At 47.1% G+C, this 19,429-nt stretch overlaps 2 protein-coding genes across 4 annotated transcripts in view; both read right to left on the minus strand.

Moving 5' to 3' along the window:
• Positions 1–5,305: 5,305 nt before the first annotated feature.
• SMIM11A (small integral membrane protein 11A) lies at positions 5,306–13,873 on the minus strand. The gene is made up of 5 exons (XM_014937968.1): positions 13,814–13,873; positions 12,717–12,777; positions 8,658–8,773; positions 7,276–7,455; positions 5,306–5,500 (listed from the first exon to the last, which is right to left on the minus strand). Exons 3-4 carry the CDS (start codon positions 8,676–8,678, stop codon positions 7,288–7,290), a joined length of 189 nt encoding a protein of 62 aa, XP_014793454.1. The 5' UTR covers positions 8,679–8,773; positions 12,717–12,777; positions 13,814–13,873; the 3' UTR covers positions 5,306–5,500; positions 7,276–7,287.
• A 2,160-nt stretch (positions 13,874–16,033) lies between these two features.
• KCNE2 (potassium channel, voltage gated subfamily E regulatory beta subunit 2) overlaps positions 16,034–19,429 on the minus strand; it is a 64,600-nt gene continuing 61,204 nt past the window's right edge. For 2 of the 3 annotated variants that reach the window (XM_014938274.1, XM_014938272.1), the window contains one exon: positions 16,034–18,296. In XM_014938274.1, the coding sequence (XP_014793760.1) occupies positions 16,349–16,726 (378 nt within the window). In that variant the 5' untranslated portion in view covers positions 16,727–18,296 and the 3' untranslated portion in view covers positions 16,034–16,348. The remainder of the gene's footprint in view (positions 18,297–19,429) is intronic. The other variant, XM_014938273.1, reaches the window with a different exon arrangement.

The following is a 19,429-nucleotide window of genomic DNA, read 5'->3' on the forward strand; positions in this document are numbered from 1 at the left end:
CACAACTCTCCCTGTGTGACTGAAATACACCACTAGAATAAAATGATGAAAGTGTCTCTGCATAAAGAGAAGAGGCAGATGCAAATGCATATGTTGATGAAGAAGCTATAACAGATGTCCCTCTGCTCTAAGCTAGCTGGAATGCAAATCACCTGAATTTTCATGATGTCTCACTCACTAATTACTTCTAAATGCTTTTCCAAGCCTCGTCTTCATGGAGAAAAACCATTTCTTTTTCTCCAGCTCGTGAAGCAGGCCTGTAATGATTAGCTCAACGCATTTATTTCCCAATTTTCAAGTCATCTGTCCTAATAGCATGCTGTAACCCAGAGTACAGACAGGACAAATGGACTCGGGACAAGAGCCCAAGCCAGGAATATAAAGATGGGGCACGAGGTATGAGCTTCTGTGACTGAGCAGGCAGAGTAGGGCCTATTTTATGCCATGCCCAAGAACTGGGAGAAGGCTGGCCAGGCAGTGGAAAGACGACTAACATCACTCAAAGCCCAGCTTCTGTCTCTGTGAACTCGTTCCTTGACACCTCTTTCTGCAGCAACTGTGTGGAGGAAGTATGGAGAGAAATGCGCAGAGGAAAGAAGGAGGGATACAGAAACAAGGTTCTATGTGAGAAATGCGAAATAAGAAAACTGTTTTAGAAAAAAAATACATGCAAGGGCCAGACTCATTTATATGATTTAAACTGCACTTAACTGTCAGTGTCTGACACTTCTGTTGGCTAGCTCTAAGCCTCCTCAAATCAATGAGAAACACTAAGCCAGGAAATTAGCCTGAGTTTAGGCCAGAGGAATATGAATCACAGCAAATCAAAAGAGCTGTGGGACTGGAAAAGTGCCACACCATTAGAGCTGAGACACTGGAGAGCAAAACCGAGCAATATGAGAAAGCCCAGGAAAAAAAGAGACTAGTAAAAAAAGATAGTCACCCATACTGTGTTTCTAGTGATCAATAGAAAGCAGCTATACACCTTCTCTGCTCTGTGCCAGCCATCTCAAGAGCCTTTGGATAGACTGGAAACAGTCTCATGGTGAGGCACAGTCTTTGACGCTGGTACACACAGACATTTTCAATAGCTCTTTTGTCAGATTCAGAGAGGGAGAAATCGATGCCATATGGAGATATACATGAATACATGCCTAATCACTTATTTGTGCCCAAACTTTTTCTCTACAGGAACATTTGAGGAGCCCATTGCTATGGGGATAACTGTTCTGGCAACTACCAGGCATTTCTGTTATCAGATGGAGAAAGGCCAGCTGGTGCTCCGATTATCCCCAAAGACTGGGACACACATATGGCAATCAAGGTCCAGCTGAGCCTAGATGATACGCTGGGCTTGCTCCAGTAGCCAAGACAAACCAGCCTCAAAAGCCAAAGCCAAACTGTGGAGTGATGTGGGTTGTGTGTAAACATCCAGCCACCTCTGAGTCCCCAAACCAGGTAGCCACTTCCAGCCAGCCTATCTGAAATGGCTTTTGGCACATGTCCGGGAGGAAACGTAAACTCAGGTTTTACAAATTTCACCTGATCTGTCTCCACATGCTCACACGGGTTGTACACTTGCACAGCCATATCGCCAGGTTTGTTTTCCATGTGATTGGGAGCACTCCCTATCCCTGGAGGTGTTCAAGATGAGGCTGGATGGGGCTTTGAGCAACTTGGTCCAGTGGAAAGTGTTCCTGCCCGTGGCAGGGGGGTTGATTTAAGGTCTTTTCCAACCCAAACCATTCTATGATCCTATGATTCTATGTCAGACACAAGACTGTCACAGGGTAGTCAGCTCCTCCATGTGAGATCTCTCAGCCCCTCACTAAATTTGACTTGAAGGCTGAGGGTAGTACATGGTTAATAAATAGGGAAAGGATGCAGCAAGTTGATGCATCCTTGAAAGCAATTTTCCAAAGACTGTGAAGAACTGGTGAAGGCTGAAACAAGAGAAGTTTGTTTCAGCTCAGTCTACTGGTCTCTCCCATGGCAGAGCTGGAAAGGGGACTATAAGAGTTTGCCACCGTGCTCCTCTGGCCAGAGTTGAGGCCAGGGGGCTGATGGTCAGCAGGTAGGCAGAGAAGCTGACTGAGTGTCACAGGTTAGAGCTGGAACCAAGGAGAACTGTGAAGGACTCCACCTCAGGCAGAACATTTGTAGTGTCTTTACTGAGAAGAGCAAGAAAAAACAGCTGGAATGGCTGATCCCCAAGAGGAAAACTGAGGAAGGAAATGTTGGAAATAGTTGTTTGCATGTGATGCTCTTGGAAGAGCTGAAAAATATTTAGCTCCCTGACTTGCAGCAAAATGGCTCAAGAACAATCTCTCCTGCCCAGGGGCGCTGCTCAGGGAGCTCTGCCTTCCTACAGCACCAGTGCTGTTGGTTCTGGTGAAAGTCTCGTGGCCTTCAGACTAAAAGCGTTCAGTGGTACTAAAATCAAGCTGAGCTCATTTCATCCAAAGTCTAAAATGGATAATGAGAAAACAGTCCCATTGAATGCTTCTTCGTTTTGACTCTAAGGATCAGAGAGATACCACACAGCCACTGAGCTCCTTCAGACTGGAAGAGCCCTATTTCAGCAGCCATTTAGCTTGTCTCAGAACCTGTGAGAATCTGTTTTTTTTCCGTTAAAAACCCAACAGCTCCTTTATTACTACACAAGGATTTCAGATTCTGTTTAAAAACACATAGCCTTCGTGTCAGTAAAAGAAAGCCTAAACGTGCAAACACTAGAAGTTTAAAAGCCACTAATCCTTTTATTTTCTCAGTCTTCAACACTTGGCATTGGTGACAACATCTGGTGGTGAAAGACCTGGCAAGTGAGGCACTGTGTAAGGTTAAGCTGCTGCCCATCTATACAACATGAATGCTCTTTTTCAAAAGAGTAATTTTATGGAACAGGGAAGCAGAAGAGACTCTCTCATTCGGGAGACACCGGAAAAGTGTGACCTGGCTTGCTTTCTGGGATGGGAACATCTACAAGAGGAACCTGTGTAGATCCCATGCTGTACAACAAGCTGCACACTCATACACGCTGAACACTTCAAAGATCTCTATCCTTGCTGCCTCCTCTCACTTGCAGAAACTCAATCAAATTTAATTCTCTATTCCTCTTTTAAACTTGCCAGAACTAATGGTATAACCCTTCTTTCAGTAAGAAACCAGACTTCGAGGTCCCCAGCTGGTTTCTGAACAAGAAACTGAAACAAATCTGAGCTGCTGTCTCCCCCCAGTGTCAGCATATTTTCCTGTTTAAGGCTGCAACTGCAGCACATAGGATGCCCAAGGGTAAAAAAACCCTGCTGTAACCTACCCAGTGACAGCAGAGATCAAAACTCTACCCTGACATGTCAGAGAACAGATAGTGGTTCGGGTTAGGGAATGGATAAGATCTCTTCTTATTTTGGAAACTCTAGGATATCAGCCTGCTGTGACAGCCATCACAAGCTCTGGGGGTTATCTACGCTGTAGCACTACTCCAAAGTTAAAGTAAAAACCAGCCAGGTTGGACCAGGTTTGAAGTCTTACATGTACAAAAAGAGGTTTTCTGATTTGGCTGTAGAGGCAAGAAGGTGGTGATGTGGAGGACTTCTGAGGAGACTCCTCTCAGATGCTTTCTCCCCCATTCAAGCCAGGGACAAAAAAAGGCTCCTTGTGTTAATTCCCTTCTTGCATAACTTTGGCCAGGTAGGGTCCCCAGATTTAAATGCCAGTCTTGATTGGTTTGGATGCTAACTGGTGCCCAATTGCTTTGATCCTAAATGACTTGCTTTAAAAGAAGACTGTAAACCTTTGATTCTGCTTATAGAGCAACTGTATTGAAGCAGATAATACCTCTGCTTTCAGTTTATAAACCAAAAAAGTGTCGTTATTACTATTGGTTTAGAAAAATCTACTCCTGGTTGAGAGTCTGAAAAAAATTTAGATTTGGGCCAATATTCAAAGGCAAGCGGTGACTGCATGGAGCCAAGACATTGCTTACTTTTGAGGCTGGTGGACACTACACAGGCTTGACAATTTCCTGTGAAGGTTTGGGCGTGTGGCTTAGTTAAGTACCTTGGCGCCTTTCCCTCAATAGCTGTTTAATGGAGGTGGTTAGTAGAATCTGTTCTCACTGAACACCGCAGAGCCATTTAATTAAATTACCATTCAATTCCAGCTTTGCATAGACAGATGACCTGCTAAGACCATAGAGGGAAACGGCTGGTTTACAATGGCACTACGTATTCCCTAGCCTGGGAATAGCTGGGAATTCCCTATCCTTCCCATAGCAAGGATATTGCTCTATCCTGGGAACGGGCTGCTGCAATACTTATATTCCCCAGTCACCAAGGTGACTGCATGAACAGAGAGATTTCAAAAACCACTGCAGTTCCTGGTGAGTAACTCCACTATAGTGAGAGCTCTCTGAGCATCAGCTGTGGCGGCTGCACACAAACTCAGGAAACACCTGAAAGGGGGATATGGCAGCATATCCCAGCTGGCACCTCAGCCCACAGCCGCAGGGAGAGGGCAGGAGCGAGCCATCCCAGAGGCCTCCTACATCCTGCTGGGCTCCCAAGGCTTCTCCAAGGGTCCTTCACCTCTCCTCTTCCCTCCTCTGCTCTCTCCACTGTCAGATTTCAGCTTCACCTTCACTTCCAGAAGACACAAGGACCTAGGAAGTGCTTTATAATGGAAACGTGAAGGCAAATGCACCTATTAGCAGTGCCACACATGCCTTTTTCACATTTCTGTGAACAAAATCTGCTCTGTTGATTAACCTACTGTGACCGAATGAGCTTATCCTCCAGGCCTTGGTGTTACTGCACATGCAGGAACAGCTAGTAATGGCAATGAAAACCCCCTCTGCTTCACAAGGCGAGTAGTAAATAGAGAACCATACACAGTTCTCTTACACTGTGCATAGAAAAAGTAAGAAACTTTCTAGCATGAAACTTCCTCAAAGGTTTTCATACTGACACTGTGATTTGCATTACTCTAAGGAAGTCCTAGGTATGGAAAGTGGTTTGAGAAAGACCTTTCCAGAAAATCTCCTCTCCTCTGCATTTGTTTACCTGGATTCAATAAAGGGCCCACACGTCTCAGATTTACACCCCTGCAGGAAGCAGTCGCTCTGAAGAAGTTGCATAGAGCCCTCCCCATTTCCTTCTGTCTGTCCATGAACCTTGTACACACCCATGATGAATTTGGAGTGTTTTTCTCTTTAAAATCAGCCACCTCCTTGCGGTCAATATTAAAAAACTGCCTCCCCTGCAGCTCTCACTGTAGCATTCGAGTAAGCAGCAACCAAGGCCATTGCTGTGTTTCTTACAAAGGTTTGTTTTATTCCATAAATAGAGGCTTAGATATTTTGCTGTATGTATAAAAGGTTGAGATACAGTTCAAGCGAACGTTACTCTTGAGGGTTTGATTCCTTTGACACATCCTTCATCTACAGGACGACTCTGTTCTCCCAGGAAAGGAATCCACTGCAAGCTGCCAAGTGTGAGAAAATCTGCAGGGTGGGGAGACAGCAGTGAGAACAGCAGGCATGATATGCTGACAACACAGGGGCTAAATCTGCCTGCCCACGTGGCACGCGGAGCTAATCGCAGCTCTGCCATGCTGACACCAGAGAAGGCTTTTAGGGCAGGAGGATTCACCCCTTCTCACAATCCCATTATAGAAAGACACGGCTGACAGTCCGAGAGATGGCAGAATTTAGGAAGGACTGGGCCTCTGGTGGGCAGCACTGGGTGATGGGGGCAACTAGGGTATCTTCTGAAAAAATTGGAGATGCTTTCATGCCAGACATTCAACAAGGCCAACATCACATTGCTGGACACAGAGGCCTCGTGGGATGAGCTCGTCACCCTGGTGCAGCAACCCCTTGGGCTGTGGGTTCTGCCAGGCAGAACTCCCTGGGACCCAACGCTGCACACGCAGCACAGTGCGGTCTGCTCAGCACAAGTAGCAGGCTTCCTCGCTTGCAGGGCAGCCCATCTCTCATTTTCTTAGCAATAAAACTCCATATAATTTACCCCGACTCACTCTGCAAAAATGGAAAGGAGTCATCTCATAGCATTTTCCAGTGGCTAGCAAAATTGATTTAAGATAAAAGTTTAAAATGGCACATGTCTGCCCAGAGACAAGTCCTCAGTCTGATGTAAACAGGAGAGTGAAAAACACCTTTGTTTTTCTTGCTTCCTCTATGCGAATGAACCACTTTGTTCCCATGGTTATTTCCAGAGGCCCATTTCTAGTCACAATTTCCAATCCTTGTTGCACAAAATAAAACAGTGATAGGTTTGAAATCAAAACTAGTAAACATTTCTAAAAACTGAAACTCTCTTCATCTGTGAGGTGATGACCTCAAAAAGGGAAAGTAAGTTTTTCAGTTTAATAAAGAGTAACATTACATCAAACTCCCACTGAGTTTACAAAGGGCAGGCAAGAATAGCATTCCCATTTTTCTGCAGAACAGAGAGATGTGAAATGAACCGATACAAAAATCACATACCAAGCAAGTCAGGGAATATAATCTTAGCACTAGTCAGCACTCATTTTGCTAATGGACTTGATCCAATAAGGCAATGATTGCTTAAACTTTGAAAGCTGAGGGAAGGGAATGAATTCTCAGCCCATGGAGAATGAAAGCCCAAAACTTTAAGGTATTTTGTAATGTTCATTTTTCTCTTTTATGCAGAATGATGTCCATTTTTCCCTGTGAAGGGTATCAGATGAATGTTACCTGTGGCATTTCTATTACCTTGGGAAGTTCCACGGCATGAGATTTGGCCCTTCCAGCCAAACTACCTACATCTTGCCATGTATTTAAGTAACACGGAATGGCTGATTCTTAATTACGATTAATGACGATCTTAATTATGTGACTTAAGGCCAAGAGGTCTTATTGCACCATCTTGTCTATCATGCCTCTCATGCCTTTTTTGCCCGATTTAACCACCTCTTTATGCATCAGGACTTCCTGTGCAATTGGTTGGGCGCAAAAATTTAGGGAGGGAGATTAAGAGCCGAGGAGGAATACTGTGCTGAGATCTCCTAAATCACAAACCGTGGCTCCCAAGTTTTCTGGTGGTAACTGCAATTCCTACAAAGAATGGGCAGGTGGGCAAATACACTGAAACATCACAGGAGGCAAATATTACAAGAACTCAGATAACGGGGATAGTTCTAACTGCACAATCCAAATGCATCCAAGTCAAAGCATAATGGGATTAATATGTCAATGCCATTATCGAACGCCCGGGTGTCAAATAAATTCTATACCTGAGAGACTCTTCAATCATCCTTCTTCTCTACTTCTGCTTTCAATTTCTCTTCACGTTCCCTCTTCAGTTTTTCTTCAATTTTTTTGCTCTGGTACATTTTTACTCCAGCAAACGCTAAGCAAAGAATCAACGTTTTAGCTGCCAAAATGTACATCAGCAATGGGAAATTTTCCAAAGCCTGAAATGCAAAACAATATATTTAAGCAGTTACTGGAACACTTTGGACAATTAAAAATGAACCTACAGGGATGGGATGCAGCTTCCTACAGCAACAGCATTATTCAAAGCAATCGTAATGCTTCTCTTTTCTTCCTTTTTTTTTTTTTTTTCCTGTAGGAAACTTTAAACTAGGCAGATCAACCTCTATGGGAAAGGACAAAACCAAGTTCACTTCACTCAAGTTTGTATATGAAGCCCCTTTGAACAGGTGTTTGTTGCTTTTGCTTGCTTTACGGCAAATGGAATATTGGCCAGGAGGATACTGAAGGTACATGAACTTTCCAGCACACTGTTTCAAAGAGTCACCTCTGGCTTGCAGGATCAGCTTGGTCTTTCGGGGTACACAGTACGTTCATTGTGCCAGCTCCCCCTTAGCAAGACTCCCAGTACACCCCTGTACCCTCAGCAAGCCTTCCAGCACCTCAAAAAGCTGTTTGGCTACAGTCAAACTACTGAATTTAGACAAAAATTTGTATCCATACACCATTACTGTGTCCCCTAAAGTCTGCAAATCAGAGGCTCAAGAATCTTGAGGCCACTCCCCTCTAAGTTTGCAAAAAAACCCCTATCATCCCTGTCAATCTCCCCACATATTAAAAGTGGCAATCTCTTTAAACCACAGCTCTGCAACACCAGAAAGGTAAAGCCAAGGCTTGGGGTTAGCATTCCTTTCTTGATAAATGGTTTGATTTAACATGTTTAAATTGTTAGCACATGAGGCACTTGCTCAAACATTTCTGTGCTTTACACAAGTACCCGGCAGAGTGTTTATGGCCCCAATACACTAAAAGACATCAGTGAAGAAAACACTTTCCAGTAATGAAAGGAGCTGAGGAAAGAGCAGCTGGAGAAAAGGCTGGCTAGAGGAAAGCCAGGAGGAGCAGAGGCATGCAGAGCAGAGCTTGCCACCAAGGCCTGAAGTGCAAGGCCCTGACAGCAAGTACAGGGGCCAGCCCACAAGGTGCAGGCGTGTATGGCAGGAAAGGACAACAACAACATCAAGTCCTTTGTCCCTGAGATGCAGAGAATATAGTGGTTAAATGACCTTCACCCAGGCAAGGAAACCATCTCTTTACACACAGGGCCCACCCGACCGCATCTCACATGCATCTGCTTGAAAGAGCAGAAATCTGCTGCTTCATGAACGGGAAACATGCTCACCTTCCAGTTAAATGCCACCATCTTGGCTGTGTGATGGTATTGTCTGTCCCACAGCAGGCTGCGCCCAGCACCGATGAGCGTCACACTCCTAAAGGCACAGACCAGGGCAGAAGCATCTTGAAGCAATGGAAATTAAAAAAGAATTAGCCAATCTGTTTCTACTCAGCATGTCCACCCTGCTCTTCTCTCTGACAAGCTCATCGGCTGCACAGCACCTGGCAGTGCACCAGTGCCACGTGATTCTGGAATGACCTACGTGGGCCTTTTTGGAGCTGAGTGACAGCAGCAACGTCCGTGCCGCTGAAGGACAGGGGTTTGACAGGCCCTGGGCAGGTGCCACGCTTGTGCAGAGCAGAGGCTGCACTTCCACCCCGCGCAGCACATCCCAACCAAAAACCCCAAGGCTGGCTGCTTTCAAAAGCTTGACACGTGCACATCACATCACCGCAATGAAGTTTGAGATGCAGCAGACAGAAGCGTACCCAGGAGAGCTGTCTTGTGGTCTGGAAGCCCACCTGCCCTGTTCAGAGCCCGAATTCCTAACGAATCCTAGCATCTAATATCACTTACCAGCTCTCTCTGATTTACTAATAAATCAAATTCTCCGTGCAGCCCATAATGACACAAAAGCGAACCAACCACTCACAGGATCCCTTGAGTGGTCAACGTATGTTTCAGAGCTAAACTTTGGGGCTGAGAAGTGCCTGAGGGGATGCTGAAGGCTGCAGCCCACAGCCACAACACTGCCTCCGGTCTCTGCTTGCTGCCCCACCAGCACTGACACCGTTTCAGCTGCTGGATTTCAAATTAGGTATGTTTCCCTGCCTGATGCCCTCGAGGTGTTTCCTGTATGTGTAACAACAGACACTGAAAAGCAGGAGGAAGCCCTACAGCTTAGTCCAAACCTTCACCAGCAGCTAGGTTGAATAAATCATCACCGCGCCACAATAGCTGCTGCTGACCTTTCTTCAGACACAGGGAGTCAAGTAAATGTTCTTGCAGCTTCTGCACTGCTCAGCCAGCTTCTTCACAGATGCCCTTATTTCTCCAGCTAGGGCATCCTCTTCTCTCCTCTTCCCCCAGCTGCAAAATCCTCACCCTGCAGAGGATACGTTCCCGCTGAGAGATGCCACCAGAGATCTCTGTTACCAAGATCAAACGATGCTGAAGCAGTGGCATGGCCAACTTGTTTGTCATTCAGTATTTACTGTGTTGATCCTGAGTTGTGCAGCTCCCTTCTCCTGTTGATAAAATGTCAGGGCAGCTGTAAACTAATGAGTCAGTAGCGTTACGCCTCCAAAAAAACAGGCATTTTAACTTCTGATTTTTCCTCCAGAATTTCAGCGACCATTAAGATTTGAAGTCCCCTGCCAGATGGTCACAGCAAAAATCTCCCAGCAGAGCAGAATCTGATTCTCGGTGCACAGGTCAGATGACTACATGCTTCTCAATGGAACCCAAGTTACACAAGCCTGGCCTGATCTGAAGGGACTGCACTGCCCAACTGGGGTGTCCTCATCTCAGAATGCTGACTTAGGTAGGGGGTTCATCAGACAGAGTCCTCACTCTTCTCCTAAATTGCTGTAAATTCTGTGCTTCAATCAGAATCAATTTTGCAACATGTTGTAAAAAGGCAAGAATTCAGCCATTCAAAGATAGGCTAGCATCTGGCATATGATGCTGAAAATGGGGTTTTAGTGATTTTTTTTATGTACAGAAAAAGTTTTAGAGTCAGCAAACGTTATATGAGCCCATCTGTGGGGTCTGATTGCAGGGTACTGCCCCACCAGCAAGAAGCAGCAGTATGTAATGTGTATCATAGCATGCACTCCTGAGAACACTCTTGGTTGAGTCAATTATTTAAGCATTCAGTGTAACACTTCCACAATATTTCTGCTCTGCTGAGACATGAGCCTGAATCTGCCTGAACTGTGTATCCACCATGAGTAGCTGCACTGAAGTCACAAAGGACGGGAAGAAATTCTCTCTTTGTTTTGGAGAGTGGTGTTTTGATCCAAAATGTTTCCTGTGAGAGCTGACACTTTTGATGGTTTGTCCTCAGAGTGTCTTCTGTGGTTGGAACTGAGCGGGGAAGCCACCGCTCTCTCCATATTGCATTCCCATATCCTGTGCCACCAGCCTCTTGGTGGTCAAGCACTTCTCCCCATTTCACCTCTTGACTCTTCCCGTCTCCATCTTGATCCAGACCTTACTAAATGCAGCTGAAACCCCAGGAGAGAAAAAAAAATGGGTAGAGCTGGGGCATGGGGCAGGGAGAAAAAAGTGGGCAAAGGAGAGAAAAAGGCAGGGTTCACTTCACATTTGAAAAACAGCATTTGTTAGCACTGAGTTTGTCAATTCAAAAGTAAAAAGCTCAGACACTGTACTTTCAAGGTTGTGATATCTTAAAAGCATGAAGGCAAATAAACAGCTGAAGTTTCATGTTTGCCTTTTCAGAGGCAGATAAGGCACAGATAGGAGTTCAGAACACATCTACAGTCAGGCATTGTTCGTTCCCCAGTAAAATGCAAGCTCCCTTAACAAACACAGCACTACTGGGAACGGAGAGTGGGCCCCACAGAAGGTCACTATTACCTTCTGTCACTAGCAAGGAGGTCTTGTGTTGAGGCACGTGAAAGAGAAAGAGGAGCACTAGGCTCTGTGTGAATCCCTGGAGACTCCGTGACAGACGCTAATCACACACTCGTACACTCCTATGCAGGGCAGGGATGAAGTAATAACACTCTCACACGTATGGGTGGCCTTCTTCACTGGGATTGTAGCTCACAATCACTGAGCTATTTACACTCAGACCCCTCCGTGAAGCAGATCAAACAGCCACAGACAGGAAAGGGAAGAGAGGGCCTGCCCATACTGCACGCCTCTGCGCTGTACTAGCAATCCCCCGCTAGCTCCACATGCTGTGAGGTCTTTTGGGTCAAAAGCAGGCAGACGGAGTCCCCAGCGCAGCCCTAGAGGCTTGTGTCCTCAGCAGGGCTAAAGAGCTCCCAGGGAGGGCTGCACCAAGTCCTAGGGCTAGACTTCAGCTGATACCAGCCCCAGGATCTGTGCACAATGCTGTGTTGTGCAACACAGACCACCCCAGACAGAGTAAGGAGCTGGGCCCCAGACGGATGGGAAGTCTGTGGTGGAGCACAGAATTGAATCCAGGTCTCTCAGGCACTGAATTACAGCTCCAGTCCACCACAGCAACCGCATCAGAGCCCAGCCACTCTTGCTATTGTTTGCTTATGCGGCGGCAGAGTATCGACCGGCCTGCCTGCACCAGAAAAAGTCTACACAGCCATCTGGGTACTCCCAAGACCACTTGAGTTGTCTTGGCTGAAAGTCTCACTCGGCCTGCCAATAACTCCATCTACTCAACAAAATAGGAATCAAGATATTATTTTGCCTACTGGGGATTTCTGAGCACCTCCATTTTATCCATTTTGTGAAAAGCTATAAAAGTCACCAGCCACAAGGCTTTGGCAAGCAGCAAGCTACCAGGGTTATTTGACTGCATTTAAAATGGAGTGATGGCTGAGTATGTCCTGAGCTAGAAAAGGGGTATCATTCCACCTATTGCCAATTTCTTTAATGCACATATTTCAGGAAGCAAAATGCATGTTTTCCACCTAAACAGTCACTGGAGAATCCACCACTACACGTGACCCACTGTGTCACACATCAGGCTAAGCATCTCCAAGGCAGGATCAAGCCTTCTCAAAAAAAGTAAATACTACTGGGCCATAGGAAAACATGGTAATATGGCAAAGCCCAAAAGCTACAGAGAAACACGGTGGAAGCAACTGAGCCAGAGCTGCTGCACTGAGAATCCACCACAAACCACTGCCACAAGATGTAGCAGTTACATTAAGTCAGAAGCACTCAAACCTGTGCACATTTACAGCCTATGTGTATAGGTAGGTCAAGACATCACTCCTGAAAAAGACCCATGTAATTCCTCAGTTTATACTAGTGTCACTGGTAAAAAAAATTCCTGAACCAACACTAACTCAAGGAACATCAAAACCAAAAAGCCATACAAGATCTTCATACCTGAGAAGCAAGAATTAAAATACTAGTGATTCCTCTGGCAGCTCCTCACATACTCCAAACTCTGGAAAATAAAAGAGAGCAGATGGGATATATCAAACGTGGTGCCTGGATTAAAATCCAATCAAATCAAACCCAAAAAGTCAGTGGCACATCAGACTGTTCCATCACAGGTCCCAGGGCATCATTTCAGCCATGTCCTGGGGTCCTTGCAAGCTGCAGGACCTCACTTGCAGTCACTACCTTAGCTAGTAGTGTCCTCTGCCTCCATCCCAACCACAGCTCTGCCCCAGCCACCCCTCCGGGTCCCTGCAGCACCAGTGCCCAGCATGGCCAACGATCCACACCTGCACTTGAGGAAAACCAATTTCCTGCAACAAATGATAACTTCAGATCCCTCTTTCTTGCTCGCTTGCTTCACTTTTTGTTCAGGAAAACAGTAAAACTTGGAAGAAGCACATGCAGTAAGGCACACTTTCCAGGGGCACCTGGGCATCCAGTGTTGCACCCTGGGGCAATTTGCTGGGAGACAACTGATGTGGGGCCTGCCTGCGGCCTACAGCCAGCCAGCGCCTCTCCAGCAGCTTGCAAACCTCACGCCCCCGCGTCCCAGAGGTGGCCGGGAAGCCACAGGTTATGGCCAAGGAGCTTCTGCTGCTGCCTCACCTCGCACCCCGGCTGGTGCCAGGGTGAGAACGGGGCCTGGGCAGGGGGGCAAGCAGGGAGGGCAGGGGGGCAAGCAGGGAGGGCAAGGCTGGAGAGCAAGGAATGGGGGCAGGAGAACGGTGATGGAAGGTAGGCTGGTCAGGAGCAGGGAGGGAGCGGGGCAGGAGGACAGGCAGGGGAAGCAGGGGAGAGGCAGGAGGGCGGGAGAAGGCTAAAGGGAAGGCTGCCTGGGTCGCTGGAGCTGGCTGGCAGGGGGCAGGCGGCAGAGTAGGCCGGAGGGCGGGCAGCAGCGCAGGCCGGGGCGGGGGGCAGGGGTGAGGGGAGGCCGCCCCGGCTCCTGCCCGATCTCGCCCCGCCGCCGCCGCCAGCCCGGCGCCGCGAGCAGCCGCGCCGAGGAAAGGTGCGGGGGAAGGCCTAGGAACCGCGTCTCCTACCTCACGGGGCGGCCATGGCTCTGGGCGGGAGGGCGCGACAAACTACATCTCCCAGCAGCGGCAGCGGCGGGGCCCTGCGGGGCAGGCGCCGGTGGGGCGGCCGGGTCTCCCCGCCTCGCCTCGCCTCGGTGCGGGGCGCCTTTCCGCAAACCCGGCGTGGCTCGGCTGCCGCCTGAGACCGCAGGAGAAAGTAGCCTTCCTGGAGTACTGTGTCCAGCTCTGGAGCCCTCAGCACAGGAAGGACACAGACCAGTTGGAGCGAGTCCAGAGGAGGGCCACAGAGATGCTCAGAGGGATGGAGCACCTCTCCTGGGGAAACAGGCTGAGAGAGCTGGGGTTGTTCAGCCTGGAGAAGAGAAGGGTCCAGGGAGACCTTAGAGTGGCCTTACAGTACCTGAAGGGCCTACAGGAGAGATGGGGGGGGACTCTTTGTCAGGGAGTGTAGCAATAGGATGAGGAGTAACGTATTTAAACTGAAAGAGGGGAGATTTAGCTAAGATATTATGAAGCAATTCTTTACTGAGAGGGTGGTGAGACCCTGGAACAGGTTGCCCAAGAAGCTGTGGATGCCCCATCCCTGGAGCTGTTCAAGGCCAGGCTGGATGGGGCTTTGAGCAACCTGCTCTGGTGGGAGGTGTCCCTGCCCATGGTAGGAGGGTTGGAACTTGATGATCTCTAAGGTCCCTTCCAACCCAAACCATTCTATGATTATGTGACTCTTAAAAAAAACTAAATAATTATTCTGAGGTAAGGCAATTCCCACATGCCCCAGGGGTGTTGGTCCGAGAGCAAAGCGTTCCGTTGCCTCGCAGCTGCCTGCCCACCAGCAGCAGCAGGGCCAGGCCAGAGGCAGAAGCTGCCACTCGGTGATGGTGGGGAGCGGGGCCCGAGGGGCTCGCTCAGCTGCTGGGGAGGCTGGTCCACCTGGGCAAGTTCTCCAGGGGCATCCCTTGCCAAAAGGGGCTCTCCCTGAGCGTAGCATAGCCCAGGTGGTCCCAGGGTCCCACCAGCCGCTCCGTGCAGCACAGTACTGGTGCTGGAGCATCCGGTGGTCCCTGAGGGTGAGGGGAGTCATGCAGCTTGGGTGCGGAGCACACCCATGGCCAGAGCCTGGGCGCCGGCAGGCACTCACAGCCCACCCGGGGAGGTGGGGGGAAAAGGGAGACGCTGGATGGGGAGAAGCTCAGCAGATGGCCGTGCTGGGTCCTGACAAGCCTTCCCCAGTGCTCACGGACTGAGATTATCCAAAGGCTTATTACTGTGCCAGCAAAAGGCACATCTGGAGCATGACAGTCGCTGCTGTGCCAAATCTCAAGAGCAGCCTCCAAAACAAGCCAGAGCTTCCCAACAAAAGAAGCCCTTTGCTTTTTCATTTCTTTTTAACACGAGCAAAAACAAAATTGTTGGAAATGCAGTGCCAGACATGGTTGAAGTGTTTCAGCCAAAACTTTCTCAAAATAAACAACAAGCCCACACGATAGACAGCCAGCATGGGAACTTTTAGCTTAAGCGATTATAGTGTGGCAACATGAATGGGAGCTAAACCCAGAGTCTTAGAAAAGGAAGCACGTTTTAATACTACAAGTGTCACCAGTTCTGCTTGTAATTATTTGCAGAGAGCCAGTGTTGTGATACTTCAGCAGCACAGGAGAAGATAAACCATCTTGCAAACCCATTTCCCAGCCAGTGGAAGCCAGTACCCAACATGGGAAACACTTAGGAGGCACGAAAAGGCCTCTTAAGGCCATTAAGACAGGATCTCAGTGGTTTACTGAGCCCTGGCTGATGGGATGTAACCAGCTCCTCCATCACCCAGCTTGCATCCCAGTTAGATTGCTCTGGAGAACCAAGGAGCAGCAGAAGAGACAGACTGAGCAGCTGAACCTCTGGAAGCTGCGCTGGGCAGCCAGGATGTGCTCCTAGATGAGACTGCTACATTATTTTAGCAGCTTTTCTGCTATAAAACAGGCTTTGTCAAAAGGCCATGAGTAGATCTTTGTTGGCAATGAATAATGAAATCAAAATGGGAGGCAGATAATTAAAAAAATAGTTTGGAATGAATGTGTGTAGGTATAGGTTAGCTCCTGTGATTCATACCATAACACATTGTTCAGCCAATAGATGGATATTTTGATATTTTAGTGTACATTTTCAAGTTATTTTTAAGATGGGCTTAAATCATATAGTTTGGATCTAAATCAGCATTTTTGACCACTAATTCACAGTTATTCTAAGGTGGGAACATCCAGATCTGCTTCTGGATTTAAAAAATTCTAAAAAGAAATGAAGTTATTAATTCTCTTGGGTTTATTTTCCTGAAGAACAGAACATCAAAGCATAACACATTTTTCCTGGATGTTCCCTGACCAGCTATGCCAAAGTCCTCATGGGAAACAGTAATGTTGATTTCCTCAGCACTCCATTACACATTGACCTGTCTGTTAATTTAATGAACAGTTTGACAGCCATTTGTAATTCCAGTGAGTTCCCTGCACGTGCCTTTATGATTTCCTCATTGCTGGTATTTCCAAAAACTTAAGGTGATCCAGGGCTTCCTTTGTCCCTTGCACCCAAGTTTTCGTGGATCACACACTTGAGGTCTTCTCGATTCAGAACCTGGCTTTTATACTTCTCACCCCAGTCCTCAACGATGTACTGATGATAGGGGTCATGGGAGTGCTCTCGCCTCTTTGATTTCACAGTACTCACCAAGATCGCCACAATAATGAAGGAGAACATCCCAATCATCACCATCAAATAAAGGATAACATAGTCAAAGTTTTCAGCATCAACCTTGGCTTGCAATCTATTCGCCGCTTCTGTCATGTTTTTCCTCCAGCCATTCATGTAAGTGAGGAAGGTTTCCTTGAAAATATCTTCCACCGCCCAAGTGAAGTTTCGCATTTCAGTCATCCTTGCAAGTTACGGCTACTGAAGACAACACAATACTTATTTTAATCAAATATCTATACTAAAACAGTTACATTGGTTTCTTTTGTCTGCATTGTGACAATTAAATAGTAACACCTGCCACTCGCTAGTGAAAACGTAGTACCGATTTTAGATCAGCTGAGAGTCCCCATCTCTGAGTGGTTCAATATGTTCAGAGATCCAAGGAGACCTTACACTTCTCCTCACTCAGGTCACTTTCGGTCTGCGGGAAGCCAAATAATCTTTGGTGAAATCCAGTGAGTGCGGCCCCTCTGTGACCTACGTTCCAGGAGTTGAGGCACGCTGCCTTCCCTGCTGAGGGAGTAGCCCTCAAGAAGCTCTGAGAAAAGCCACCATCCTTTTCTGCCTTTCCTGCACAAAGAGGAGGGTCTGACTGACTCACAGCCTGCAAAAAGCAAAGGGCCTGGTGCAGCCTTTCAGCCTGATGCTCCTGTATCACGCCTCTCCTTCAGTGCTGCAGGCCCATCAAGCCCTGCAACGTGTGGCGAAGCCTCCACAAAAAGCCTCTCGATTTCAGTGCAATCTTCAAGCAATGATGAGCTTTGCTGCAGCCCATGGTAAGCGGTGGTGGATTTTCATCACCAGTAAGAAATGGCGGTGTCTCTCGAACCGCAGTTCAGCAACCTACCTTCCTCTGGTTGTTGGACTAGCCTTGCAGTATCAGCATGCACAGAACAGGCACGTACATACAGAAGGACAGAGCTACACATATATTTATACACTCACACACACTCAAACATAGGGGATAAAGGTGATCTAATGAAAGTAAGCAAGCTCTAAGAAAATCCAAATGCGAATCGTCTTGAAACTTTTTAAAAATAAAATCTCTCTGCTTTTTCTTTGATCCAGAACAAGATTTACTATGCTTTTTCAACAGGAAATAAAGAATTACCAGCAGAAACTTACCTTTCCTGTGTCCTTCTCTAAGGAAATTCACAGTAATAATCAGGATTTTAAAACTCCACTGGATAATATGATGATACTCTCAAAAGGAGCAGAGATATCTTAAAGTTTAAGTAGCCTCTAACTTGCACAAGCCCGTAAGTGCCTTGTACTGCACGCTTTTTGTTTATTTTAAATTAAATGCTAAATCTAATCTCACCTGGAAAGTCAAATATTGGCTGACAGCTTACATCAGTCATTGTGTCAGATGCTGAGTACTATTCTTTATGCTTATTACTGCAATTTCATATATTTTGAAAGAGCACTGTAGTGCTTTCTAGGGGTGACAGTGATACAGCTTGTTCTTTGTTGACCCAGACAGAAGAAGCATAAAGATGAGCTCTACAAAATAATGATAACAATAATAATAATTCTCTTGGCTGATATGGGCACTGAGTAGGTAGTGTGAAAGGCCTGCCAGCCTGTCGGGCTGCTCAGTGCTCACAATTTCCCTTTCCTTTTCTTCCACCAGGATCATGCTCGTTAGTGACCAGCCCTTCCATGAAGCTCTTGCTGTCAGAAGCAGGTCCTCATGCACAGTCAGGAGCAGCTTCTCTGAGCTCTGCTCTGTGTGCACCTCACTTGTGACCTGGAGCAAGAAAAAACAAAAATTTATATTAAAAAAAAAGAAAAAAAAAAAAAGAAAAAAAAGCAGAATTAATTAATGTTTTATTTTATTTCTAGCAAATGGCACACGCTGACACCTCACTGAAAGGCTCTGAGTCACACCTAAGGAAATAGCAGTGCGCTCAGTGAAATGAAGCAACTTTGTTTTTTTGTCAACAGCAGTTCCTAGCAATGATAGGGACATCCGAGGGAGGGGGATTAGGGTGACATTGTAGTACAGAGTGCTCCACAAGCGCATGTGCTGGGACAGGCTCTCTGTAAAAATATTGTCACTTCACAGGTAGTCCTGCCTAAGCAATTTGCAGAGAAAGCCATTTCTCAGGTAGCTCTGCTTTGAGGAAGATAAAACAAACGTGGACTACCACTGGAATCAACAGCACACATCAAAAAAAAAGAGAGGTATGCTCTTGGTGGGGAAAAGTGTTAATCCCTGAGGAAGCCCTGCTAGTGCCGCGCTACTGACATTGTCATGGTTACAGCTATCGTTTCTTCTGGATGATTTTCTGTGTGTGAACACCTCCCAGCATGGGGGCGAGCTGCTGGCAGCATTTCCTCTCAGATCCCCCGTTTTCTCCAGCCGTTTCCCATGTGCCCTCAGCTCGGCCCCTTGAAGTCGAGGTAGCTGGCAACCTGCTTCGGTTTGTTTGGATGAAACCCGTAAGCAAGAGGGACCACGGCAAGTCCACCCTCCTGCATTGCGCAGCCAGACACACGTCCTGGTTGGTCCTGGGTGGATTAAGTCTCCTGGAGCCACCAAAGGAGCTCCCAACTGCGGGGCTGGAGGTTCCCAAGCAGAGTAGCTTGGGAAGTGCTGCCCTGGACTGCCAATAACTGGGTGAAAGGACTTACTGTACCTCCTTCAACCAACCTCTTCTACTCTCTGTTCCTGTTCCATTGGCCAATACTTGCAGGCATACACTCACACATAGGCATAGTTACGGATATGAAAGATGCATCTGTTGTCAAGCAGACCTGAAGTTTAACTGCCAACTCTGTTCTCAACCACGCCAGAAGAGTTCTTGAATAATCCCATTCTGCTGCATGTCCCCCTGAAGGTCACATTTGCTCAGGATTTGCTTAGTCTCTAAAGCAATG

The sequence above is a fragment of the Calidris pugnax genome, unplaced genomic scaffold (genome assembly GCF_001431845.1).
Source record: "Calidris pugnax isolate Ruff unplaced genomic scaffold, ASM143184v1 scaffold25, whole genome shotgun sequence".
Taxonomy (NCBI): Eukaryota; Metazoa; Chordata; class Aves; order Charadriiformes; family Scolopacidae; genus Calidris; species Calidris pugnax.